General features: G+C 30.1%; 4 protein-coding genes across 6 annotated transcripts in view; 3 read left to right on the plus strand and 1 right to left on the minus strand.

The window, feature by feature from the left end:
* The window catches only part of LOC113869529 (pentatricopeptide repeat-containing protein At4g37170), a 94,109-nt gene extending 87,362 nt beyond the window's left edge, over positions 1 to 6,747 (plus strand). Inside the window, exon 2 of the mRNA XM_027505890.1 lies at positions 6,626 to 6,747. The gene's annotated coding sequence lies outside the window, so the exon portion shown is untranslated. The remainder of the gene's footprint in view (positions 1 to 6,625) is intronic.
* On the plus strand, positions 4,206 to 12,783 carry LOC113869530 (light-mediated development protein DET1). Of its 3 annotated transcripts, XM_027505891.1 has the most exons (13): positions 4,206 to 4,314; positions 5,100 to 5,282; positions 5,847 to 5,952; positions 6,646 to 7,073; positions 7,204 to 7,432; positions 8,165 to 8,311; positions 9,282 to 9,350; positions 9,473 to 9,529; positions 10,208 to 10,288; positions 10,379 to 10,543; positions 10,659 to 10,754; positions 11,524 to 11,623; positions 12,126 to 12,773. In XM_027505891.1, the coding sequence occupies exons 3-13, from the start codon at positions 5,878 to 5,880 to the stop codon at positions 12,263 to 12,265; spliced, it is 1,587 nt and encodes a 528-aa protein (XP_027361692.1). In that variant the 5' UTR covers positions 4,206 to 4,314; positions 5,100 to 5,282; positions 5,847 to 5,877; the 3' UTR covers positions 12,266 to 12,773. The 3 variants fall into 3 exon arrangements, 2 of the variants coding, with proteins under 2 accessions (XP_027361692.1, XP_027361693.1); XM_027505892.1 differs by lacking the exon at positions 9,282 to 9,350 and having other exon boundaries at positions 12,126 to 12,775; XR_003505484.1 differs by lacking the exon at positions 4,206 to 4,314 and having other exon boundaries at positions 5,062 to 5,282; positions 10,202 to 10,288; positions 11,550 to 11,623; positions 12,126 to 12,783.
* An 801-nt stretch (positions 12,784 to 13,584) lies between these two features.
* LOC113869111 lies at positions 13,585 to 16,351 on the minus strand. Its single transcript, XM_027505259.1, has 3 exons — positions 16,038 to 16,351; positions 14,597 to 14,819; positions 13,585 to 14,266 (listed from the first exon to the last, which is right to left on the minus strand). The coding sequence occupies exons 1-3, from the start codon at positions 16,209 to 16,211 to the stop codon at positions 13,863 to 13,865; spliced, it is 801 nt and encodes a 266-aa protein (XP_027361060.1). The 5' UTR covers positions 16,212 to 16,351; the 3' UTR covers positions 13,585 to 13,862.
* A 6,011-nt stretch (positions 16,352 to 22,362) lies between these two features.
* LOC113869145 lies at positions 22,363 to 24,181 on the plus strand. The gene is given in 4 exon segments (XM_027505319.1): positions 22,363 to 22,820; positions 23,636 to 23,896; positions 23,983 to 24,003; positions 24,005 to 24,181. Coding segments are annotated over 4 exon segments (690 nt in total). The 5' UTR covers positions 22,363 to 22,451; the 3' UTR covers positions 24,044 to 24,181.
* Positions 24,182 to 27,020: the final 2,839 nt, after the last annotated feature.

The raw sequence follows: 27,020 nt of genomic DNA on the forward strand, positions 1-27,020 counted from the left end.
ATTGTCACATTAATAACATTATCTAAAGGATCTTTCAGGTGAAAATGTTTTTCCATAATATTAAAACACCATTTTCTATAAAAACCACCGTTGATAGATATATCATTCTGCATCAATACAAAACAACAGAACACACACACATACATACACACACACACACACACATATATATATATATATATATATATATATATAATATTCCTTTACAAATTGAAAAACATAATAAATGAATAATGACAATTTCACCGACCAATAATTACAAAAATACAATACGTTCAATATCTAATAAATTGATGAAAAGGTTATGTACCTGATCACACTTCAGTTGACATCAGAATTCATTGTTGTGAAGATTATTACCTTGCTGGATGTAAGAATAAAATTTCATGGTTGTTTATAATCAAGTGATGACTACCTCTAATATGATACTAAATCACAAGAACTGTAAACTTTGTACTGCTCATGAAGAGAAGAGAAGAGCTAAAGAGGTTTAGTCACAAATATGAGTTGTTGTACTTGTAAATTTTAATGCATTAAATTTTATTTGACATGTGGATATTCGAAGAGACAACTCCTTTTAATTCCTAATGTGGACTGACACTGTTAGAGTCTATTAGGCGTGTGTAGGACCCAAACAGACTAGTCCTTTCATCAATGATAATGGAGTTGGTGACCCACATGACACGTCACGTTCATAACTTCTTTTTATTGTCTACAAAACATGATTGTAACGCAATAGAAGATGTTTCTACTCCTCGGTTAGGCCCATTCTCCTTCACCTTGCAAATTTTTTTATTAAATTCATGGGTATATATATTAACGCTTAAAGGCCTATTAAGCCCATGCTTCCGTTCATAACAACATGTCATTTCACGTCATGGTTTCATGTATATATTGTTCATTTTCATGACACAAATGCTCAACATTTCCTTGTTAAGGAAAATATTTTAACATTGATTCTTTTATAATTGGATTATGGTACAAACCGATGTACAAGTTTAACTTACTTTAATATTACCTACAAATACAAATATTACGTTATTTAATGAGTTCCATCATTTCATGTGTGCAATTTGTCTCTTAAAGGTCAATACAACACAAAATGTGTTTGCATTGCACCACAAACCGCTATACATCATCAAATACTACGTTTTGTTTATTTTTGGTTTTAAAAATTTCAGATAGTATAACATTATATTTTTATCATGCTCAAAATATTGTTATTTCTTTTTATAGACTTTATAGTAAACTTTTATTATATATTCTGTTTACTAATACTAAGTTAAAAGAACAAATATATTTTTTAAAGGCTTCTATAAAGTATAAAGTAATTAATTAATATTACTATAATATTTATGAAAATACACAAATTTAATACAACAGTGACGCAATCAAATAAATTAATTTTACATTAAAAATTAATTTTATGAATCTATTAAAATTAAATTATTTTTTTCTATTATTCTAGATTTAGATTTAAAATTTATTTTACTTTAACACTAAATTTAGAACTAAGTTAACATAAAACATTGAATCTAGAACCCATTATGCTACAATCAGGGTTTAAAGCATTATTATACCAAAATATAAAGTTTCAAAGCAGTTATAAACTAGTTTAAATTAAAATAAATTTATCTATTCTAATATTTAATAAGTATAATTACTTTGTGGAGTGAATTAAAAATGTTAAGTTAATATTTCAATTTTATTTTAATACAATATGAATGTAAAATATGCACATAATTTAATTTTTTTATATCAAATATATACAGATATATTTTTATATTAATTATATCAAATTCAAATTTTTAAATCTATAATATATCAAAAATATTATAATGGACTACAGTTTTATTTTCGTTATATCAAATAAAAATTGAGAATAATAAATTATAACTAATATGATTTAAATTGAATACAAGATTAATGCACATAGCAAATCGGTTCTATCATACAAAATAATTTAATATAATATATGATACTGAGATAATGATATTCGTGGACTAGTTAAATAGATCTATAATACACACCTACCGTCAACATTGCAGGTTGAGGTCATTATTTCAAAATTCAAAATGGGCTTTGTAGCCCAACTACTGTACAAGAGCTCATCAATAAGTAACTTCTACATCGGTTGAATTGGATGGTCGAGGCAATAATCCTTTACAAAGTATTTTTAAAAAATTAAAATGTAAGTTTTACATGAGTTTTCTCAGATAACAGATATAAAAAGAAGCGACATAAACCCAAGACAACCGATGCAAATACAGTCTATGGGAAAATGTATAAAGTGGTTGCCTAATGACATCAGACTTGCCATAAAACCAATGCAAATTGAGTCCATGTGAAAATATTAAAGGTGGTCAACAAATGATATTGGTTTTATAATACAACCGATGCAAATGTAAAGGCCTATTAAACCCCTGCTTCCATTTGTTTCACATATATATTGTTCATTTTCACAACAAAAATGGTCAACAGATCCTTGTTATCACACTATTAAACATGGGTTCTTCTATATGTGAGTTATGGCACTAACTGATGTTCAAGTTTAACTTACTGTAATATTGCCTACAAATACAATTTTAATTATTTAATCAGTTCCATCATTCTATCTATAATATGTATCTTAAAGGTTGATATAACACAAAATGTGTCTGCGTTGAACTACAAACAACTATACACCATCAAATATTATATCTGTCTTCGCAGATGAAAGATAAAAGTGCAACTAAAATAAAGCATATCACTGTTAAATGTAAGCCTAAAGAGAGGATTCTGATACAGTTTCACGTTTTCGGAAAAACCAATTAGGACATAATTGGACTCAGTTCAAAAGTTATGTTGCAACACAGAAGATTAAAAGAACAAGATGACCAACAAAAAAAAGAGGTAGAAAACACGAAGAACGAATGAAAATATGAAATTACCAATGTATCCTTTCATAAATCTAACTTGAATAATTGGTATTCTGTAATTCATTCTTAACCATTCAATTAAAATCAACTGTTTATAGTATATGATTACTTTTATAAAAGTTTTCTTTCCCCTTACTTTTTACAAAAAAAAAGAGAGGATATTAGAATCCGCCATAAAACAGATCTCTTTGAATTGCTGGAACTTTTTGTTTTGTGTTTTAACTTAGCTGTTTCCATGTAACAATAGAGAGAGAGAAAGAAAGAAAGGAAGAGTAGTGAGAGAAGATGGAAAGAGGGACGGACTTTAGTATATAATGAGAGAGAATATTAATGATAGAGTAATTTTTCTTTAGGTGAAGTAAGAAGCTAAGAATGCATAGCAAAGTGATACTTTCCTTTATTAGTAATGAAAGTCAGTTTTATATTTAAGGGATTTAGAATGATGAGAAAGAAGTCAAATAATGCACAATTAACAATTTCAAAATTTTCAATGTCATCAATTACAATTTGTGAATGGGATCTTAGGATCTTAGGTTGTTTAATCACGGTTACTCATTTAAAACATGTGAAATGACGTATTTTTATCAAATAATTTTTCATACATATCACTTCTTGGTTATTGACACTAACTAGATATATAAATTAAAATGTCGTACAAATATAAAGTCAATAACTAATGTGAATATTATATATATATATAAATATATATATATATATCCTATTAATCTTATATTTTTAGTTGCATAAAATCGTTTACTAAAAATAAATTTTAATAAATATAAATATTTTTAGACAAAAGGAATAAATATATAAAAAAATTAAAAATTATTTATTTTTCTGAACTTGAGTGAAAACAAAAATAAAGTGATGAAAGACTAATTAAATAACAATTTTTTGACTTTTAGGTGCAATAAAGTATGATAAAAAAATAAAAATTAGTTATTAAATCACACAATTTATCCATCTAAACGTGGAATTAACCGAAGGCAAGAGAGACAAATATCAAGCTTATCTCAATAAATATTGTAAAAAGAATTAGTAAAGTAGTTGTTCGGACAAAGTTTATCCACACAATTGTGTGGTAACATTGGAGAGAAATTTCCACTCTTCTAGGAATTAAGCCATAAGGAATGCAGCATATTTTGCACTTCACTTCTTGGTTTTCTTCTACTTCATCCTCTCTCCTTAACTTAAAACACTTAGAAAGATGAATTTCGAACTTCACTTTTTTCTTTTTACTCTCAAATCACCATAAATCATAAAAAAAAATTTTAGGTTTTATTTTTCTTCTTCTATACTTTTTAAAGCTAACCAAAGAAGCTTTTGGAACCTTTTCTTGAAGGAGGAACCCGATATCATCGAACCAAGGTAGGGAAAGAAGACTTACATATCATGGGTTAGTAGCAAGAGTTATAATCTTGTGTGTGCAGAAGAGTACCCTATTCCTCAATTTTTTGTGTTTAAAAGTATGTTACTTGAAGTGCCCTAAATATTCATGCTTAAAATTTAATAAATTTACTATATGATGCTTTCCATTTCTTAATTTTCTATAAATATGAAGTAGGCCATGCTGTGTTTAATATTGTATTTTTTCTTTTAAAAATTCAAAAAGTTAATTGGATCCATCGGTATAATCATTTAAAGAAAATATTTTTATTTATAGTTTATATATTTTTAATAATTTAATTTACCACTTAGGGTGTCTCATACAAGTCAATAATTATAATATTATAAAAAATTATATACAAATACAACAATAAAAAAATATTTATATAAAATAAAATAATTGTAAAAATAAAAAACATGGCTTAAAAAATAATGAAAATAAAACAATTATGAAATGTTGTAATCATAGTGAATCAAATCTTTAATATATGAAAAGAATTCGTATATCATTTAGATATTATTTTATTTATACATAATTTTTTATTTATTCATGATATAAATATTTATCTTCATCTTATAAATATAAGAATGTTTTTATTTTTATATTGTGAATATTTATTTTATAATTTAAAAATTATTTTTTATTTTAATGTGAACATTTACTTCTATATTAATTATTATTATTATTATTATTATTTTGTGGTGTGACCTTATCCTTATGCTTGCAAAAGAGAGAGAGAAAAAAAATAAAAAAAGAATTGAAAGGATACATGTGGTGCTTGTTGCATTTGCTAGTTGTAAGAAAGGGGGAGCGAAACGGAAATAGAGATGGAAGCGAGGTGGTGATGTGGCAAACTGGCATCTCCAAACTCACTTTTACCCAACACAACACAAATTCCATTCCCAATTCCCAATTCTCAATTCTCATCCTCACTCCTCTCTCTGTCGCCGCCGGTAACCTCTTCAGTTTTCAGAACGGTGATTTCACTCTCTACTTCTACGCTCAATTGTGAACGTGGATAAGATGTGTTGTTACTGTTGAGTCTTGATTGTTAACTGCTGCTAGGTTTCAACTTTTTGAAATGTTGTGTATGACACTTATGTTGATGTTACGATTTAGGTGAAAATAGCATTTCTCATATCATCTTCGTCTCATTATTAGCGAAGAAAATGATAGCTGCTTTGTACACACTACGTACACCCTAGGGTCTGAAACTAGCTTGTAAAATTCTTAATTGATTCACCAGTCAACCTTGCTTGCTGCTTCTTAGCACGAGTTTCACACGCTCACTTTAGATGACTTAGATTGGCCTTTCTAATCCTGCTTTTTTTTTTCTTTTGCGTTCCCATTCCTATATACTACTGTGTCTGTGAGGATTATACTATTTTCGTGGGCTTTCAGTTTGATTATTTTACATTCTCTGTAGTTTAGATTAGTGTTACATGCTGGGGTTATTGATGTGATCAATGAAATAGTATAAAAAAATAATTCTATGAAGATAACTTGTCTGATATGAAAATTTCATTTTTCTTTGTTTTCAGGCTGAACTTTCTTGTTTGTGGACAAGCTTTAATGTACTACAGAAGCAGCAATATTGTGACTAGGATTTTTGATCGTCAAATTTGCACTCCTGCTCCTGGCACTAGTGTAATTTCTTTTTACTATAAATTATTTTTAGGATTGTTTCTCCTGGGAATAGTTCCTATTGTAGTTGTCTTTAGCCTCTCTTTTGTTTACGCCTTGTATGATGCAATAATTTTTTTAAAGCTTTAGTGTAGAATAATTGATGCAAACAAAGATTAAGCAAGATTTATGCCTAGCTACAGAGAGTTTTTAGGCACTTCAGAAACAGGAATTGGTTTTTCTATTTTTCTTTTGTTAAGGGGGGGTAAAACCCCACCTAGTGGGATAAGGCTTGGATGTTGTTACTGTTGTGGGTGGGGGGTAAAAATAAGTTCCACAATAATTGGGTTGTAACTTGTGTAAGTGTAGGAAATGTGAACATCCCTGGCAATACTTGTTACTATCAAGAACATGAGTAAGGGATGATAAATAAGGTTAAGTGGAGTTATGCTGTTTGCTTTGTTGCATATTTTATGTTTTGAGAGGTTGGGCATTCTATTTGGTTCTAGCGAGTGTCAAGTATAACCTAATTTTTTTTAATATGGATACTTGAAATGCGGAAGTATGTATTGTCTGTGTCATTTTGGAAAATTTTCTTTCACTTTATCAGATGGACGAACTAGCCTAGTGGGGAATTTGTAAAATTGTTGTCTTGTTCCTCTGTTGAAGGAACCTGAATTGAATTTAATTTTTGCAGGTGTAATTTAATTCTTGCAGGTTCATCATGCTCGGCGATTCTATGAAAATTTAGTTCCAAGTTACACAGTATATGAGGTTGAATGCCCAGACCATTCATTTCGTAAATTCACTGATGATGGTCAATACCTTATAAGTTTCAGCAGAAATCATCAGGAGTTGATTGTTTATAGGCCTAGGTGGCTTTCTTTTTCATGCAAAGATGAAGATTGTGATAAACATGATTTGCCATCACGAGCAAAGAGATTTGAAAGTTTTTTCACCCAATTATATTGTGTACCACTTGCTTCTTGCAATGAACTTATATGTAAAGATTTTTTCCTTTACATGGAGAGTAATCAATTTGGACTGTTTGCTACTTCGACTGCCCAAATTCATGATGCACCTGCTGTTGGAGGAGCTGTCCACGGTGTTCCTTCAATAGAGAAGATAACTTTCCACCTCTTGAGGTGCTTACTCATCTTTGCTTATATTTGAATTTTTATTTTTTTTCTTATCTTCAAAATTACAAGACAAATCATATTCAGATTAGTTTGTATTTATGTCTTTTCCCTCCTTGTATCTCACCTATTATGTTAGACTGGAAGATGGAGAGATCTTGGACAAGAAGGTCTTCTGTAATGACTTTGTTAATTTAACCCATAATATGGGGGTCTTCTTGTATGATGACTTATTGGCAATTGTATCACTTCGGTATCAAACTATACATATTCTTCAAATTAGAGACTTTGGTAACCTTGTTGATGTACGTGCTATTGGGGAATTCTGCCGTGAGGATGATGAGCTTTTTCTCAATTCAAATGCTCAGGTCAGCAAGCATTTGCTATTGACTTTGTTGTATGTATGTTTTGTTGAACATACCGTTAGATAGATTGTTGTGGTTGTTTGACAGAAAAATCTGTAATTTTTTTTCTATTTAAATACTTTTAAGATCCTCTTGAGTCGGCTTAGATGGTGGAATTGTGGGACATGCTACAAGAGTGCATGGATTCAAACTTCCATAATTCACACCATCCCATTTACCATTCCCCTGCTCCTTCCCTTCCCTATGGGCCTCCTCTAGGGCTCACCTCGGCAGTGGTTCCTCCCTTGAACCAAAAATAAATCTCTTAAGAATGCTTTCACTATTTGAGGGTGAACTTTTTGGTGTAATGATAAGATAGCTTCCTTGTGACTTGGAGGTTTTGGGATCAAATCCTGGATTCAACCTATCCACTTATAGGGGGTAAGGTTTCATACATCTACCCTCCTCAATCCTATTAGGTGAGAACCATCGTGCACCAGGTTGTCCTTTAATGCCTTTACTGTTCATTTTTGGAAATTACTGGTGATTTAGTTAACACCTTGGGAATGCTTTTGAATTCTGTTTCAGTGTTTCAAAACTAATAATTTCATGATCAGCTTTGATTGTCACTACATCCCAATCTTCCTTTATCAATTTTATCAATTATGAAGCCACATGAGCTCAACATTGATAATTCTGATGGTTTTATGACATATTTAAGCACTAAACTCACTAAAGACAGCCATTTGTTGACAGGGCATGGCATTGCCTGGGAATCACAATGAAAATCACGTGCATCAAGGCCAGCCTAATATGGGGAATTGTTTTCTAAGTGGTATAAAGCAGCGATTACTTTCATTCATATTCCAAGGACTATGGAATGAAGAAATAGATGATACATTGGTTGGTCTTCAAATTCACCTTGTATTGCTGCACAAATTCTTTTTCCGTATTTTGTATTGCTTTCTTCTATACTTAACATGTACAGTTCTTGTATTATCTGGGAAGGACAAAGGGACATAGTCTATTCCAAAATTCGTTTCTTTTTCTTTTCTCTATGATACTGAAAACTTGCAGGGTCTTTCCTTTTGTTCTTCACAGCAAATTGATTTCATTTCTTGTGTCTTGTACACTCACTACATACAGACATAGTTTGTTTCTGTATGTCCATATTTCTCTGTCTTTGCAGACATATACGTGTGTTGGAAATGGGAATACACGGGGTTTGTTGTTCAACATGGCCATTGTTATACACAGGCGCATGCACGCACTCATTCACTTTTTGCAATAATTTGAAAGGAGAAATTACAATGAAGGAATTCTTGGTAAAAATATTTCCAACTTTGAAATAATTAACCATGAACCAGTCAATCATGTTCAAAGAGTGGTTACTGAATAATTGCCTATTGACTTAATTAACCCGCTTGTATGCTTAATTATTCCTGAACTAGAAATTTTTTTTACCTAGAATTCCTTCTGTGTAACTTTCCCTCAGTTGCGTTCTCACATAACCTATCATTATTAGGAAATTGTTAAGCATGAATATGCATATGGAAAAGAAATTTCTACAATTTGAAATGGCTGGCCTATAGTCTGCGGCAATACCTTTTGTAATGACTATGAAAAATGGTGCTTGGTATATAAGTCTGTAGGCAAGCATATATCATGGCACCTTGTCAAATGTTTACCCTTCCCATTTCTCCTAGTCACCATTCTGTAATTTTTGCTGTCTTGATTCTCTGTGTTTCTGAGTTGTGATTGTAGGAAGATTTTTGGCTGTTGTTATGTATAAGACTTCAGCTTTCTCTCTTTCCAATTATTTTTCTAAATATGTATAAATTTATTTTTTTAATTATTTTCTCCCATCTACCAGAGGGTCCAAGGGCTTAGGAAGAAGTTTTATTTCCACTTTCAAGATTATGTTGATTTAATTATCTGGAAGGTAGGGTCCTTCAGGCATTTTATGCATCTTAAATGCATCTCTTATGATTTAAACCTTTACAATTTTTTTCTGTGCTTATAATAAGGAATATAACAAGTTATATCTATTCAATTCATGGGCAGGTGCAATTCTTGGACCGACATCATTTGCTAATCAAGTTTGGTAGTGTAGATGGAGGGGTGAGTTCTCTGTGTGGATATCTTATTATTATTATTATTATTATTATTATTTTGTTCTAATAATACCATTCACAGTCCCTAAGTAATTAAAGAATGAAAATTACTTACAAGAACCTGGGAAGTATGCCAAAGCCCACATATAAAATCAACATAGTATAGCATTGTTGTTTGCCATAGCTGGAGTATATGCCTATCTGGCTGTCCTTGAAGTAAAGTGTTACCTTTTTTGTAGGAGGCTCCACACTATATGGAGCTTTCTTTGAAACCAGGGTCATCCTCTCATTGAAAACAATTTATGTCAAGGATTAACTTTTCTTAAATCTTGAAGCTGGTAACTAAAATAGTAATTATCTTTTGACAAGCCCCCTCAATGAGTAGTTCAACCATCCTGTTATTAAATTCTAATTTTTAGTTATCAGAATCGAGCAACAAGGTTTGAATTCTTGATCACTAGGTCTTGGGTGATCTCATGCAGTCATACCATGTTAGGGACTAACTCTTGAAGGATTACCACTGTTAAGTGGAGGTCTGAAGATGATTTTTGATATCTTATGATTTGGTGCATCTCATGTTTAGTTCTTTATCCGATTTTCAAACTGGAGACTGAAGTGGAATCATTATGTCCTCTATTGAAGTAATATGATAAATGTGTTGACCTTTTGTATTTCCAAGCCTCAGGTGTCACGAAATGCTGATCATCATCCAGCATTTGTTGCTGTATATAACATGGATACAACTGAAATCATATCTTTTTATCAGGTATCTTGTTTTTCATCCTGTTCTATTTTCTTGGTTTTCTCTGTGTTAGTGTCTTCGTGTTTTTTCTGACTGATTTTTAAATCTTATCAGAATTCAGCAGATGAACTTTATCTGTTGTTTGAGCAGTTCTGTGACCATTTCCATGCGACATCAAGGAATTCAATGTATATGAACTTCATATCATCTCATTCAAATAATATCCATGCGCTGGAACAGCTACGGAGCATAAAAGATAAGGCAAGCAACTCTTCACAGGTAAAGTGTTGTTGGTTGTAACGTAATTGCCCTGGATATAGAAAAAAAAAAAAAAGACAATGTACATGGCATACTAATGTGTTCTCTGTTTAAATTTTGTTTGTTGTATTTGCAGTTTGTGAAAAAGATGCTTGCCTCTTTGCCTTTCAGCTGCCAGTCACAGAGTCCTTCTCCATACTTTGACCAATCTCTTTTTCGATTTGATGATAAGGTTTACTTCAGATGCTTGCTTGCTTGTCTAGTTTCCGTAAAATAGCCAAAGCCTTTTTTTTTAATTAAATTTTATATATTTGGGACAGAGTTGAGTATATACATCCTAGAGTGGAGTTCCAGCTGTTAAGTTGGCTTTAGTAAATAAGTTAGTGGGAATGAGGAATCAAATGAGGGCCTACTTTGGAGACAGGCCTTAACATCGGTTGGATTTATTGCTTGAGGCCTGTCTTTTCACCCTTCTGTGAAGGTATCATGTAAATCTGAATGCCCATTTATTCAATGTGATAGTTTTGAAGATATCTGGAAAGAAATTTGAAGCTGAGTTTCTTTTGGGGAGGTGGTTGCAACCTTTACAACACTGATATTGACAACTAGGTATATTAAAAAGGATATGGTAATGGGAACAAAGATTCTAGAGGCTGATTACTGACAGATTCCAATTTTACATAAAAAAATGGGGTGACTCTAGGTGTGGAAATTTACTTTGAATTACTGTTGGAAGAATGATTTTCTCTGGTTTCCTTACCCTTTGAGTTATTCATGTGGTAAAAAAGGATTAGGAGAGGGGGTGGAGGGGAGCAAACTTGCCATGCTCGTTGATGCCCCTTGTAAAAAGGGCTTACCGTATGCCCAAGTATCTGCTCTGCTAGACAGTAGATGACAGTTCTCAGTCATTTAATTTACTTTTCTTTCTCTCCTTTATAATACACAAATATATGATTTTTCCCTTACTATGGTGTACCATTTTATTCTTCCCATCATTGCAGCTGATTTCTGCAACTGATCGACACAGGCAATCCAGTGACCATCCAATCAAATTCATTTTAAGGAGGTATCCATATTCTCTCAAATTTAAGATCAAACCAGGTGCGCTTTTTCTCTTGTTCAAGCTTATTCTTTCCAAAAATAAAAAAATACAAGGCTCCTTCAATTTAGAGAGTAAATGAGGGGTGGGATCTGGGTTTTCTTATGTGGAGGATGCCTGATACCATGTGAAATGCGTATGTTAACTGTTATTGAGAAAAATCAACAAGATTTTCTTTTCTAAAATTACTTGGATGACCAATTGTCGATTTGTAAGAATATAACGTCAATGGTTATACAACGTGCACTTAACTCTATTTAGGTGCTCCCGCAAGAGCATGATCCTAGATAAGCGAATTGACCTAGTGGCTTTTTCCAACTCCGTTCTTTTTTTAAGATCAATTTTATCCTTCCCTTTTATTCATGCTTAGTAATTCTATTTGATATGTCCGTATTGTAGTTTCTTGTACTAGTTGTGCTGACGAGTAACCCATTCAAATTTGATCTGTTTTTTGAACATGAACTTAACAGGTTTTTTTTCCCTTTCTTCAAATTTATTATTTAGGTCCTGAAGCTGGTAGTATGGATGGTCGTGCAAAAAAGATCTCTTCGTTTCTTTTTCATCCAATTTTGCCCCTTGCTCTCTCCGTTCAACAGACTTTGTTCTTGCAGCCTTCGGTTGTAAATATTCACTTTCGAAGATGAGCGTAGATTTACTTGTCTTCCTTTGTAAACTTTCTTCGCTGAATCAAGATCAAGAGGATGTATGTCAATCAGATTCTAATGATTTATGTGATAATCGACGTTCTTTTAAGTTTTGGTGAAATTTAAATTTATTGATTTATTTAAAAAATTTAAACTAATTACTGAAAATTTTATCGGTTAGAAGATATTGAAAAACTATATTTGCAGCATAATATCTTTTGAAATCGTTTCTCGTCAATACATTTTTTGTATTAATGTACCAGTAATTTTTAGTATTTTTCAATAAACAAATTCATTGAAATTTCCTCAGGTTATTTTCTATAAGGAAATCTGGAAATGTGTCGGTAATTCATGATTAAGGACATGGTTAGATGTGGGGATAATTTGGCCTGGACTAAAATGTGTAATGAGGAGAGTTCGAGTTTGGATGTTATCCCAAAAATGTTAGGATATGAACGTGAATTTGAGTATGTATTGCACACTCGTACTTATGCGTATATTATTTGATTATTGAAATAGTGTACTCAGTTTAGTCTTTTGAAAAAAGCTCATTAATACGAATGTATATTTCTTTAACGAAGCTTAGATAACGAGTCCAAGTTACCAGGTATGGAAGTTCTCTATATTATTACAATACAACTGTTAAATTTTTGTGTAGGTCTGAGTATGTGTTTCTGTCAAGGCATATGAGTGATTTATTATCCGATATACAGTCATTCCTACTTTTTTGTTTTTTTTTTTTGTCATTATAGTCATTCCTATTAAATTTTATACGTGCTAAGCTAGCTTTTTTTAGTATTACTATAAATCATAGAAACGGACTAATTGGTTGAATATTAGTTTTGATTGTAAGCGTGTTCAGAACCTGTTACATGCACCCAAGCCCAGCTAGCAGATTACTTGAAATCCTATGGATAGTCGCTAAATGAACTTGTATTTCATCCTTGCAGTATATCTCAAGTGGTGAGAGCTATCAGGTTATATGCAAAATGATGGGGGTTTGGGTTTTGAAAATTTTCACATCCCCTTCTTTCTCCTCCAATGACAAAAAAAATAAAATAAAGTGTCTAGAATAATATACATTGACAAAAAAAAGGAGAGGGACGAGTCTAGGGACCCACCAGCCTTGCTCTATTGCTATTTATTAGCAAATAATGTTAACTTGGACATTAGCATATACTACTAATTTAGACATTGGATTAAGCAGATATCAAAAAAGGAAGAGCCTGAACAGAAGGATAACAATGTTGAAACTAGACGGCTACCCCACGGTAGTAGGAAAAGGACCCACTCTGTAGTGTAGGAGAAACAAAATTGCTAAACTCTAGTTTATCTACTTGACATATATATATATATATATATCTCGATAATTAACATTTGATCTTGAAGCTTAATACATTCATAAACTCAAAATTGCGTTACTGCATAACGGTACATGATATATGCTATTGCTACGAGAATATAAATTACATCACAATCTTTGAACTAAAGCAAAACGAATTGCTAATGATCTAATATACTGCAGCTAAAAGGGTCTAAGTTCAAAATTCCCTTTCAAAATCTACCATTGATTTTGAGCTTATTGTCAAGAAACAATTCAGGTGACTACGACAGCAGTTGGAGCGCCTGAAATTCTGAGGTAAGATTCAGTTGCTTGTGGAAGGGGAAATGTTGAAAGTCTGCCCGATGATTTATCAGAATTCCATGTATGATTGAAGCCTGACCACTTCATCTGCATGAAGCTACTCTTCCTCCATGGACCCAGATGCATTTTCTTCTCCCTCATTGATTTCTTTGCAGCATTGCACATAACTCGAACTATGGCAGTTAAGTACTCTGGTTTCCCAATATAAAATTCAGGCACACAGGACACAAGTTTCTGGTATTTTTCATCTGCTTTTGCAATCTGAAACTGGTCCCTCAATTCCAATTCAATCAGCAATGGGATCTGCTTCTTCCTCGTTGATGTGCTTGCCATCACCTCAATATATTCGTGACAACCTTAAATACAAGTAACAAATCAAACACAAGGAAATTGGGCCAGTGTGGTTGGATAATTACTTATTTAAAAATTTACTCAATAGACTCTTTAAAATATAACATATTATAAATTTAAAAATATAACTTAATAAGATATGCTAAAAATAATTTATTTTGACAAAAATATACTAAAAAGTTTGTTGAAATATGCTCAAAACAGATTAAAAAAGTCATAAATTATTTTTAAAAAATTATTGATCAACTCTTTCAAACCAATTACACTAAAACAACGTTTAGTTTTTGAACATCAAAATGTTATGCATGGTGAATATAAGTTACATATATGTGCACCTCCAGGAAATTTTTTGGTGGCTCTCCATTTTGACATGCAAAGGTTGGTACTGAATCCTCTGTCGCGAAGCACAGCAACCACTCTTCTTCTTAAACAGGTGATACAATCGGAAGAGATGGGCTTGAAACAGTTGCAAAAATCCGAACATTTGACCTCTTTTATGATTCGACCAATCTCTTGTCTCAATTTTGACCCAGTTAAATGATACTGCTCCAAAATTTCCTACAAATAAAAATATCTTCTTATTACCACAAACAAGGTAAATCCTTTCAGTTTTCAGAATGTTGGAGTTATGACTTCTATTTAAACATCATCCTAATTCCTACACTTGATGGTTGAGAAAACATGTTTTGTAAAGAAAATTTAATTTCAATATCAAGAGTATATATGCTATTGGATAGATGACAATTGTGTAACTTCGTACGTGGTCCAACTTTTTCCCCTCCTTTTGTTCTATAGGACAGATTTCAAAATAATGTACACAAAATCACGTTTTACGCATGTTGATTCGAGGGTTTGATCCAGAAAGCTCAACGTAAAACAAAAATATCTAAGGATATACTTAAAAGAATATTCCAATACCCAAGTATCAAGTAATTATAATCGGAAGTTGTGTAATATGAATTTTGTTTAAAGCAGATAAAATTAAATTTAGAGCAGAGTATTATATCTTGAATCTCGATACGCAATATAATTTTATGAAAGATTCTATGAATCACCACAATTAAGATGTGGTGCATCTTTAGTAAATTGTCACTGACCACCAATAAAATAACCAGAAAAGAAAATATCTATTCTACCAATTAATATTTGGCAACTACTATTCTACCAATTAATCAGCACTTCAAGGACAATGATATAAAATAGAAATCAATACCACAATCTTCAATCAGATATTTCAGAACTCCTAAATAGAGAAAAACAATAATTTGTGGTGTATTTTGAGAGTTCCTTTTGTCATCTATAGAAGAACTTGATATCATAGGTACCGTTTCTCTCCCCTTTAAGAATTTTGAAGGATGCGCTAATCAAGATATTAGTTAAGAAATTTAAATTAAAAAAGACTATGAAAAAACAACATTATCAATACATTTTTCTTACAAAATTAACTTTTTACACTAACATTCTTAAGACACTCATTGAAAAGTCTTTAAAAAAATTATAAAACAAAATTTTTAAAAGTTCTTAACTAGAAACAGATTGATAAAAGAAATGAAAGCAAGCTAATAAGAATATCTTGATTGATGATGCTGAATGAAAACAAATTCATTGATGTTTTATCCCTAAATCAAGTAGTGTTAATGAGAAGAAGTGGATATTTTTGCCCAATATATATAAGAATTGCCCACAATCGTAATTGATTCTATTTCATTTAGCTTTGATTACAATATAAATTACCAAAAAAGTTAATGCAATATTGAATTGGATGATGAAGAGTACCTGAAGCAGTGCCACCTGAGATTCCCAATACAAAGTCCTCTCTAGTGAGTCATCAGAGTCGCTTGAGTTGTCCGACCAACATAGGTTGTCCACAGAACCATGTAACTCTAATTCATTTGAATAATAATGTTGTTCATCCATGAACACAAACACTTTTTCTTCAAGGCTGTCCATGCCCTTTTACTCTTCAACAACACAATTAATTAAGATTAATTAATTGTGTTGCACCCTTTGTATGTTTTTGTTTGGAAAGACAGATTAAGGAAAGAAAGGTCCGAAAGTTGGTGGAAGAAGAGAAACAAATGCTCTTCTTACAACAAAATGAACATCTAATTGACTTATATATAGGGTTTGTCATGTTTGTTGTGGCTTGTTAAATTGTGGTTGTAGATGATCAAATGATGAACGTGCATGACGTTTGTAATTAATGTTTATCAACATTTTTTAGACTAATTTGAGATAAACACCATTGATAAGCACGTGGGCCTGCTGTCTCTTTTGATTATCTGTGTCGTTTTCATTCTTATATAACTAATGAATTTTTCGGGATATTAATAATTTTTTATATTAATAAAAATTAAATAAAGAGATATTTTTAAAAAAATAAAAAAATATGAACAATTCAAAATTTCAATTAAAAAAATAATTTTAAAAAATATTTGACATGATAACTGACTCTTAGAAGTTTTGTCATTTAAGAAATCTTTTAAAAACATTTTCTTTTAAGAATAATCTTACAAATTATATTAAATTTTGATTATGATGAGGTTCAATTGCTTATCAACTATAATATCGGATTTTAATTTGTTGGTGTTGATTTTTGTATTTTAAAGGTAAATTAAAAATACATGCCAATTGAAATAAATTTCTGTTACTTAAACTAATAAAAGTTTATGTTTAAAAATATTATTAGCCAAAAATATGCATATTTTCGACCACTAAAATTATAACTCGAACTAGTTTAGTGATTTTAAGATTTTTTTTTCCTTTATAAATTATTATGTTTTCTTGCTTTTGTTTCCCTTGAAAATTGCCTTAAAAAATACTGAAAAAATTAAGAATATATTTAATTTACTTTTTAAAAACACTTTTTATTTATACTAAAATTTATTTTTAAAAAGTAAAAACTAATTTTAAAAAGTAAATCAAACATGCTTTAACTATTTTAAAAATTTACTTTTTTTTATATATGAATTTATACTAAAATTTATTTTTAAAAACTAAAAACTAATTTTAAAAAGTAAATCAAACATGCTCTAACTATTTTAAAAATTTACTTTTTTTTATATACGAATTTATACTAAAATTTATTTTTAAAAACTAAAAAATAATTTTAAAAAGTAAATCAAACATGCTCTAACTATTTTAAAAATTTACTTTTTTTTACATAATATCCATATATATCATTGTCAAGTTGTGGCTGGGGTCTGCATCACATTAGCACCATAATTTATCGTGTGGTGCAGCTATAGGAAGTCGTCATCAACCATCAACAAACAAAGAAAATATCTGTTCTACCAAACTAATTTTTCGATACAAAGGAAAAAAATTAATAAAAAATCAAAGATCATTCTTTTATTTCGGAACTCTAAAAGCATATGACAAAAAAAAAATTATAGTATTTTCGTCATTCCAACCCCTTTTCTATTTCAGGGGTTTTTTTTTTTGCCATATTGAGAAAAATTTTAAAAAAATTATCAAAATAGGGTGTTAAAAAAATAATTTTTTTATATGAGGTGAGAATGTCATGTGACACAAGTGTCTAAGAAGACGTGGCATAAGTGACGACACTTATGATGACGTAACAATCTATCAATGTGTAGACTCACAGTAGGATAAGACTAACGGAATGATGACACGTGTTACACTAAAGTGACGACACTTATGATGACGTAACAATCTATCAATGTGTAGACTCATAGTAGGATAAGACTAACGGAATGATGACACGTGTTACACTAAAAACTAATGTCGTTTATATGTGGATCATTTTTTGTAGCATCCATATCAGAATCGACATTATAGTCATCCATGTCAGGGACGACTCCAATGTCATCTGAACTGAACTTATTTTTATATGATTACTGGATAAAAATTTTAATACATTTTTTTATCCAATTTAAAGGCTTATAAATACATAAATTTGTGATAGCAATTGTAAAACTTGAAGACGAAATTCTTAATTAGGTTAACTTTTACACATTCATACTCTTAAGTTTATTTTATTTTAATATTAATTTTTATTTATTAAGAATTTAACAACTTATAAACTTAATTTTACAATTATAATACATAACAAGAAATTTAATTACTCTAAATTTAAAACACAACATATTTTCATGCAATAAATTAACTATTATATATCATACTATGAAAATTTTAATAAAAATTTCAATTAATTAACAAAGACTTTTTATATAGTTTCTTTTCAAATTTTATAATTACAATAAATAAACACGTATTTTAAATAAATAAATAATTTTATCACACTTAATTTATTTCTATAATTATTTATATTAAACAATATTTATTATTTTCTTAATTTCATTATTTTTATTTAATAATAATTTTGTTTCTTAAATCATAAAGTTTATTTTAAAAATATAATGTTTTAAATAAATTTGATGACATTATTGTTATATTTTATAATTAATTTTTTTATGAATCTGATATTTTAAATTTGTTTATAATTATTATATTTTTTTCATATTTTACCTTTTCTATAATATAATTGTAAATGTTGTTTTTATCAATAATTTTAATAAAAATATTCTATTTACTCTTTTTTAAAAATTAAATGTTATTTTTTACTAAATTTAATATTATTTATTTCACAAATATTTTTTTATTCTTTAATCTACAGTCAAAATACAAAATTTATTATATCTCCTATATTAAATATTTATTATTTTTATTACATTCCATCTATATTTTTCATTAGCATGTTTTTCCTGCATTCTACATTAGATGAGATTAATTTCTGATACGACATATGTTATCACTCTCTTAGTCTTATCCCATTGTGAGCTAACACACTGATAGATTGTCACATCATTATAAGTGTTATTTCTTATTTGGACAACATTCGTGCCACATGACATTTTTACTCCAAATAGAGAAATTATTTTTTTAATACCCTATTTCGGTAATTTTTAAAAAAAATTTATCCTAATATGACAAAAAAAACCTCTATTTTATGCAAAAAAGAGAAAACAAATTTAGGATTTTTCATTTGTTTAACTCAACCCATTATGAGCAACAACAATACTACAAAAAATCTAAACTCCAAGAAGATCTTCTAACAAAATTAGATCCTTGTGGTTGAAACTCAAGAATGTGTGGGCATATTATGTTTTTCATGAGAGCGAATTTAATTATCATTAATATGCACTTGCCAAATAGCTTTGAGCTCCAAAATTGCATTGTACAAGTTTAATCAAATTCAATTGACAGAAATTAGCTTGATAATTACTTCTCACTCCATAAAAAAAGAAAATGGAGCGAAAAAAACTACAAATAATTTAAATAAAGATATTATTAAGTCTAAATAATATTTTTATTAAGTTATGGTTTAAATATTAATAAAATGTTTTGTTTTGTTATAGTAATAACCGTAAGAAAAAAAATTTGTAGTAATAATAATAGTACTAGAGATACTCCAAATGATTTTGTTATTGGCTTAACATGATAACTTTTTAAAAAAAAAAAAAAAATCTTTTCATCAATTTTTTTTCTTATTAAATGTTTTCTCCTTTTTTTTTCACTTCTTTCATCTTTTATACAAAATATTATATAACTAACATTATTTATTTATTTTTTTATTTGAAAGTTTGGAGAGGAGAAAATATATATAAAGTTTGAAGAGTAAAAGATGAAAAAAAAGTAACAACGAATTATTTGGAATATAGAAAACTAACAATTTATTAATTGTTCTGTTACTATTCTATTTACACTGTAATCTATATGTACTACTTATGTATAACGAATAAAGTTAGGTTTCAAACTCAATTCCTTATATGGTATTAGATTAGGTTCTTTCTTTACAATATTTTTTGATCCTCATGGTTTGTGGTTCATCCATATTTGATGCTGTTACTTCTTCCACACTCATATATAAAAAAAAAAAAAAAAACTTGTGTAAGCTTGGTCATTTAACACCTTGTGTCCTTCTTCATGCTATAAAAATAAACATCTATCTTATTAAATAATTTTGTTTTTTGCACACCTCTCATCTTTTATACAAATTATTATATAATTAACATTTTTTTAGGATTTTTGTTGAGAATTTGGAAGGAGAGTAAAAAAAATGTTTGAAAGGTAAGGAAGAAGAAAATGAGTGTTAATAAAAAAAATTTGAAATGAAAGAAGTTAAAAAAATAGAGATTTAAGAAAGTTTTGGAAGAGCATGTTTGCTTTTTCTTTTGAAATTTGTTTTCAGTTTTTAAAAATAAATTGTAATACAAATTTGTATTATAATTTATTTTTGAAAACTGAAAACAGTTTTTAAAAGAGAAATTAAACATATAATAATAATAATAATAATAATAGAGCAATTTTTTTTCTCTTATCTAAAAAATTTCAAATAAAAATTTTCATATAATTAGATGGTAAGTTGCTATGCAATGGGATGGAGTTGGTTCAAAATGATAATTTGTTAAAAAAAATTAGTAATAATAATAATAATAATAACTACTCTCATATTTTCTCAAAATTTTAAATTATATGAGAAAGAGGTAAGAATTTTAAATAAAACAGGTTGCTTCTCATTCCATTTTTATTCACTATACGTAATTTAAAAATTGCAAATGATGACACTAATTAAAATGTCATTCTACTTTATTTCATCTCAGTGGCAAACACAAACAATTGCTAGTCTGTCACCTACTAATACTTATGAAAGATAATTTTTTTTCATATGATCTAGCTTCCGGGTATTGGTGCATAATTTGGAGGTGATTTTAAGACATTTTTCTTTTAAAAAAACAAGAATTCTAAAAACAATAATAACAAAATAAGAAGTATTTATTTAAATAAATTGATCCAAATATTAATTGTTTGGTGAAGTTAAATTTAATTCATCTAATTAACTTAGAGATTGAAAATCAGTTGTTAATTACAAATTGATTATTTTATTTAGTCAATGGTTTAAAAATATGAGGAAAATAGTAAACTAGTAAAGTTTGTCCTAATCAAATATATAGATATAAAAAAGAAAATGGTACAATAATTACAGAAAGTGGTCCCTTACCATACCGACCTAAAAATGATAAAAAGAACATTAAACTTTCATATCTAGGTCATAATCAATGTATTAATTAGAATGCCTTTTTTTTAATTTTTTAATATTAAACAATCACATTAAACCTTTATAAGTCAAGTTTGTTTTATTTAAAGAGACAAAGTTTTTTTAAAATTTCTTCTTTTATTTATAAGACTCTGTTGCGAAATCTTATTTAAAGTGAAAGTTAATAGAGAAAAAAAGAGAGTAAAAGTTACAAAGGTATAAAAAGAGAAGTGAAGTTTTTATTTTTGGGTCCACAAAAGAAAGTGAAGTGTATTTCACTTTATTATAAATGCTAAAGTGATTTTTGTTTTGGTCCAATAAATAAAAAAGTCTAATTGAAATATCAATGAAAGGCCTAAAGATTATTTCTCATGGCCGGTGGCTATCAATTGGGTCTTTTCGGACTTTATTCGAAGCCTCCCTTCATTGCTTTTTTATCCAATTTTCTGGTCAAAATTTAGATGAAAACCCATCAAAGTGGCTTTCCAATACTCGTGCTAATGAATAGTTCTTAGATAGTTACACACTCGATTTAATAGTTAATAATATTCATAAAAATTTAATTAAAGATTTATTTTTAACACAATGCATATAATTTCACAACAATAAAATAAAAAGAGACTCTTTCAGTTTTAAGAAGCCGATAATTCATTAATCTCAATTATTTTTGAAAAATAAAAATATAGATGGATTATCAAGAAAAAAAAATCAATTAAAACTCACCTTATAAATTGTCAACTGTAACTTTTTAAAAATTTATCAAATATTGTATCAACAATTTGAGGATTTTGACATTTATAATGATTTTATCAATGTTATTTAACTTAAAATGATTAATTAAATGTTAAATATAATATTAATTTATGTGATTTATTAATTTCATCTATACTTTTTTTTAACTTTAATATAATAAATATAATTTTTTATTCATAGATCTTAAGAGTGAGATTTGCAAAAGTCTTAATTTATTAACAAGTGTTTGTGGCTAATAGGAATAGAGTGAGTTGATTCATTATCCTGAGTTTTGTGTGGACACCACACATGACACATGCAATGATGCAGAAGCAGAGTCTTTCACTTTCTCTCTCTAACTCAAATCACAGTTTCACTAAGAAACTATTTCCATTTCAATGGCTACAACAAATTCTTTACCCCTTTCAATTTCATTCTCCAAAACCAATATTCTCCGTTTCCGTTTTCCTCCCAAACCCTTCATTCTATGCCACTCAAAACGCCGCTCTCACTCTCCCACCAATTCTCTCCGACTCATATGCAAAGCCACCCAAGTTTCCGTCGCCGAAGAGTCGTCGGCGTCCGGAGACAACTGGATTCCGGTGGTGCCGATGGCGGCGCTGCCGAAGGGGGAGCGGCGCGTGATCATTCAGGACGGCGAGACCATATTGCTGTTGTGGTACAAAGATCAAGTTTTCGCCATTGAAAATAGGTCCCCTGCTGAAGGCGCCTATACTGAAGGCTTGATCAATGCCAAGCTTACCCAGGTCTTCTTCATTCCAAAGTTCTTTCCTTTTCTTTGTAAATGCCATAGTTAATTGCATCATTCATTATTCACAATGATAAGTTGTGCAGATTTTATTATAATTCTATTTCCCACTTTCCCCTTACCTTAAGCATTAGACATGATATTATGAGATAGTTCTCTTTGTGGTTCCATTGTATGTTGTTGAAATATACTGAATTGATGTTGCAATTGGGTGAATGATTTATCTTATTTGAAAATTCAATGACAATCCAACGAGGGTTAGGCAGCGAAAGGGAAATGTACAGAGTTGAAGTTCCTCTTGGTCTGCTGAAAGTAAGATTTTCATTGATATAGGCTCAGTTTGGATTAGCTTGTAGCTAATGAAAGCTTTTCAATTGTAAAACCTTTCCAAGGTAAAAATGCCTAGCTCTGTTAAGTTTATAGGTGTTTATAGAGAAGTTAGGAGCTTCTGAAAGAGTTAGGTGCATAAGTTGACTTCAACTTGTGTCAGAAATCTGTTTCATTTTACCTCCTTGCTTCATTTTATTTTCTTCAACAAGTGTTAGTTGAGAAATTTATTCAAACTTACTCGTAGTCACCTTAGCTTTAGGTCTATTATGCTGTGTGCACGGCGTGCATTGCATTAGAATAGAATGTCAGTTGGGAAACCCTTGCCAATTTCTAGTGTTCCTGCTCAAAAACTTCTGTAATTTCTGGAATTTTTTGTGTTCTGTGAAACCCATCCCCACCCTTGCAAATTTATTCATGTGTGAGATATAGTTTGACACTTTGACTTAATTGAGCTGAGCTTGTAAAATTCCTATGTTTATGCAGGATGGATGTATAGTTTGCCCAACAACTGATAGCACATTTGATCTACAAACAGGAGAGATCAAGGAATGGTATCCGAAAAATCCTGTTCTGAGAGTTCTCACGCCTGCTTTGAGGAAACTCTTTGTATATCCTGTGAAAACAGATGAACAGAATATTTATATTAGCATGAGCAGAGGTCTGAAATCTGATGCTTCTGCTGAAATTGTCTTTAGTGGGAAGGCTCAACCTGGTGTAACGGCAACTGATGTCAATGTTGAAGAGGTAATAATTGTAACATTTCTGATAAATAATTTTGGACCAATTCAACTGTCCTTTTGGCTTATTAACTATTTCTATTACGTGTTTAGGTCAAAATGGTGGTTGATGATGATCAAGAGGGATTTGGTTTTACTGGGAAGAATGAAATAATAAACGGGAGAGCAGCTATTATTGGTTTCCTTGTGTTGTTGGATTTTGAGCTGTTAACAGGTAAGGGTCTTTTAAAGGGAACTGGCTTCTTGGACTTCTTATATTCTGTGACTAATGCTTTCAATTAGACGTCATTATGCTATATCAGAAATCAAAACATTCCTTTGATCATTAGCAAGGTAATATTTCCTTTTTATATCGCTGTATCTAATATTGTATATTTTGAGTCTAGATTGTGGCAAATGTACAACATTTTCTTTTTTGGTTTCAATGTTACTACTCTGTATACAATACATACACCATTTTAAAATTCACATTTGATAATGGCATTCCAAAATTTGGTTCTCTCCTTCGTAAGTTTTAATGGCTTGTCAATTAAGATGCCCAACCAGCATCTTGTCTCTTGGGATAACTGATCATGAAGTGCTTGTTTGGTTTATGATAGAGATGTATTATGAAAGTTGCTTGGTTGTCGTCCCTCTGCTTTGTAATCTAGAGTTCAATTCCTATCACTCACATTCTTCTAATTGAAAAGTTGAATTTCATCATTTATGTGTCTTCACTTGTAAGCATTTTCGAAATAGTTGGTTCATGACAGTTTGCAACTTAAATGGGCATTTGGAGGAAATTCCACCTTGAACGAAAGCTAATTTATTTGGTAGCACACATCCTTGGTAGAGAGAGAGAGAGAGAGAGAGAGAGAGAGAGAGAGAGAATCAATTCTAGGTTGTACAACAAAGATGAATAAAATTGATCTAGCTTGAAATCTCATCCGTTGGATCTGCAGACCACTCAGCAGGTTGTTGATGAGTGAGTTTCTAGCTATATTTCGCTAGAATAACCTCCAAAATATTTTTCTTGAGTATCTTGGGAACCCATAGTCAAAAAACAAATTCCCTCCTTTGGTGCAATCACCCAATAACTTTAAAAGGGATCATTTGTGTTCAATTATCAATTGATCCATATCAGCTAATTCAATCAAATACAAAACTCTTTGTGGGACACCTACGCAACTTAAACTTAGCTGATCTGCCAACAATTTTCAGTCACAAACACAACTATATATCACTTTTTATAACATTATATTTTGAAATGATAATATTTTTTTCTCCAAGTTAGTTCTAAATTTAATTGGATCCTTAATTCAAGTGGTGGTATGAAAGGGATTCCTTTGGTCGTTTTTCTTTTGCTCGCTAATCATGTTGTATTTCTTTCACACCTTCTTTGGTTTAAAGCAGAAAGATGGGCGATTTTATAGAAGGGAGGAAAGGGCGAAGGAAGGGAATAAGTATGTTTTGAAAATTCAATTTATTATTATTCTTCTTTTTGAAGGTTTAAATTAAAATTGTGAAAATGATAAAATTTTAACCATTGTTTTCACAATAGACTTATTTTAAACCACCCAAAAAAAAAAACAAAAAAAACTCTAGACCCTTTTAATGTAATAGAGATCCAACCACTAGCACTTTAGTTCATATAATTATGTTATGTTTTCTTCTAAAGTTCTATCCAATACTGGAAGGGAGCAAAAGAGCTAGGAGGAAACATTTTGGGCCCTTTGTTTCTCCTCCAAAAAGTTAACAGATCTGAGATTAAAAAATAGCTTTTGACCTCTATAATTTCTTGGTTTATTTCAGTGAAAAGCTTATCAAATTAATATCTTGTAACTTCTAATGATAAGCTTCATAGTAAAGCTTTTCAATAAACCTTTATTTTATAAGAATTTAATAACCAATAATTTAATTAAGTTATTTATTTAAATACATCCTTAGTGAATATTTAATTTTAGGACATCCATCCTATGGTGAATAATGTGAAAGAGTTTTTGTAATCACTTAATAAAAAACTGTTTATTTATTTATTTTTGTCTTCATTTGAAGGCAATACTCACGTATTCAGCCCAAAGTGGTAGATTAGGCTCTATGAAGCGAATCAATGAATCAGCAGAAAAAGGCCCTTTTCATTGTCTCCGAAAAACAATGATCAACTAGCGGCTTGGTAGTTAGGCCTAACAAGAAAATGGAATGTGAAACCAATGAGAAAGTGACAAAAAAAAGAAGCAGAAATGAACAATTTTGCGCTTTTTGTATCAATATTTTGTGCTCCAAGTTCCCACTAGATAGCATAAATGTGCTTTAGATATTTATTGCTACATGTGGTTCTCATCAATGTTTGAAGCCTCAATTGAACCCGTCAACCATTCTCTTAACACAAGTGGCCTCTAGTGGGAGGGAGCATACTGAGAGAAACAGGAATGATGCATCATTTGCATACTCTTTTACGTTTTCGAATAAAAGCCTCCATCACATTACAATCCTCCATTCTTTTTAATAAAAGGATAATATTAGTAAGGATAGGAAACAAATTAAAGACATAATTTGTGGAATCTTTTTATGATATCTGCCAAAACCTCTATTAGTATACCATGAAAACACTCGTGGGCATGTAACCTTCCCTTGATACGATCAACTCAAGTGTTTTGGCCCTCAATTGACTCTGAATTATCTAAAATCATGCAATTTTTTGCTTACATTACTTTCAAATGGACTTTTAAGTTATAAGATAAAAGTATTTAATTTTTTAATATGTGCTCAAAAAAATAGAATACAAATTTATATATAATATAATAACATTTAATATATTAATAATATTAATTTTTACTATCCATTAACTTTTATTATTAAATATTAGGATAAAGTAAACACGTGCTAGTTTTACATATCTAGGTTGTCATACCGTACAAAGAACAAGAAGAGGTCCAAAGGAATTGTCGAACACGTTATTACATTTACCAGTGCGGCTATAGTTTCCAACGTCACCTGTGACATAAAATGGTATCAGTATCCACGCGCGACTCATCACACGCACTTACGTTGTGCGGAAATATCTCGCACACCACAGATGAGGTCCATTCGATACAAGGGCTATGAATTGCACCTCCCAGACGTGCGCGTGGGATTTATAAAATACTGAAAGC

The sequence above is a fragment of the Abrus precatorius genome, unplaced genomic scaffold (genome assembly GCF_003935025.1).
Source record: "Abrus precatorius isolate BTA unplaced genomic scaffold, Abrus_2018 Scaffold6, whole genome shotgun sequence".
NCBI lineage: Eukaryota > Viridiplantae > Streptophyta > Magnoliopsida > Fabales > Fabaceae > Abrus > Abrus precatorius.

Excerpts from the sequence above, each read along its gene's own strand:
- LOC113869530 (XM_027505891.1), top strand. The coding sequence starts at position 5,878 with ATGTACTACAGAAGCAGCAATATTGTGACTAGGATTTTTGATCGTCAA. Across the intron at positions 7,074-7,203 it reads ATAACTTTCCACCTCTTGAG|ACTGGAAGATGGAGAGATCT; the intron begins GTGCTTACTCAT and ends CTATTATGTTAG. Across the intron at positions 10,544-10,658 it reads AGGCAAGCAACTCTTCACAG|TTTGTGAAAAAGATGCTTGC; the intron begins GTAAAGTGTTGT and ends TTGTATTTGCAG.
- LOC113869111 (XM_027505259.1), bottom strand. The coding sequence starts at position 16,211 with ATGGACAGCCTTGAAGAAAAAGTGTTTGTGTTCATGGATGAACAACAT. Across the intron at positions 14,820-16,037 it reads CTCAGGTGGCACTGCTTCAG|GAAATTTTGGAGCAGTATCA; the intron begins GTACTCTTCATC and ends TTTTATTTGTAG. Across the intron at positions 14,267-14,596 it reads CACCAAAAAATTTCCTGGAG|GTTGTCACGAATATATTGAG; the intron begins GTGCACATATAT and ends CTTGTATTTAAG.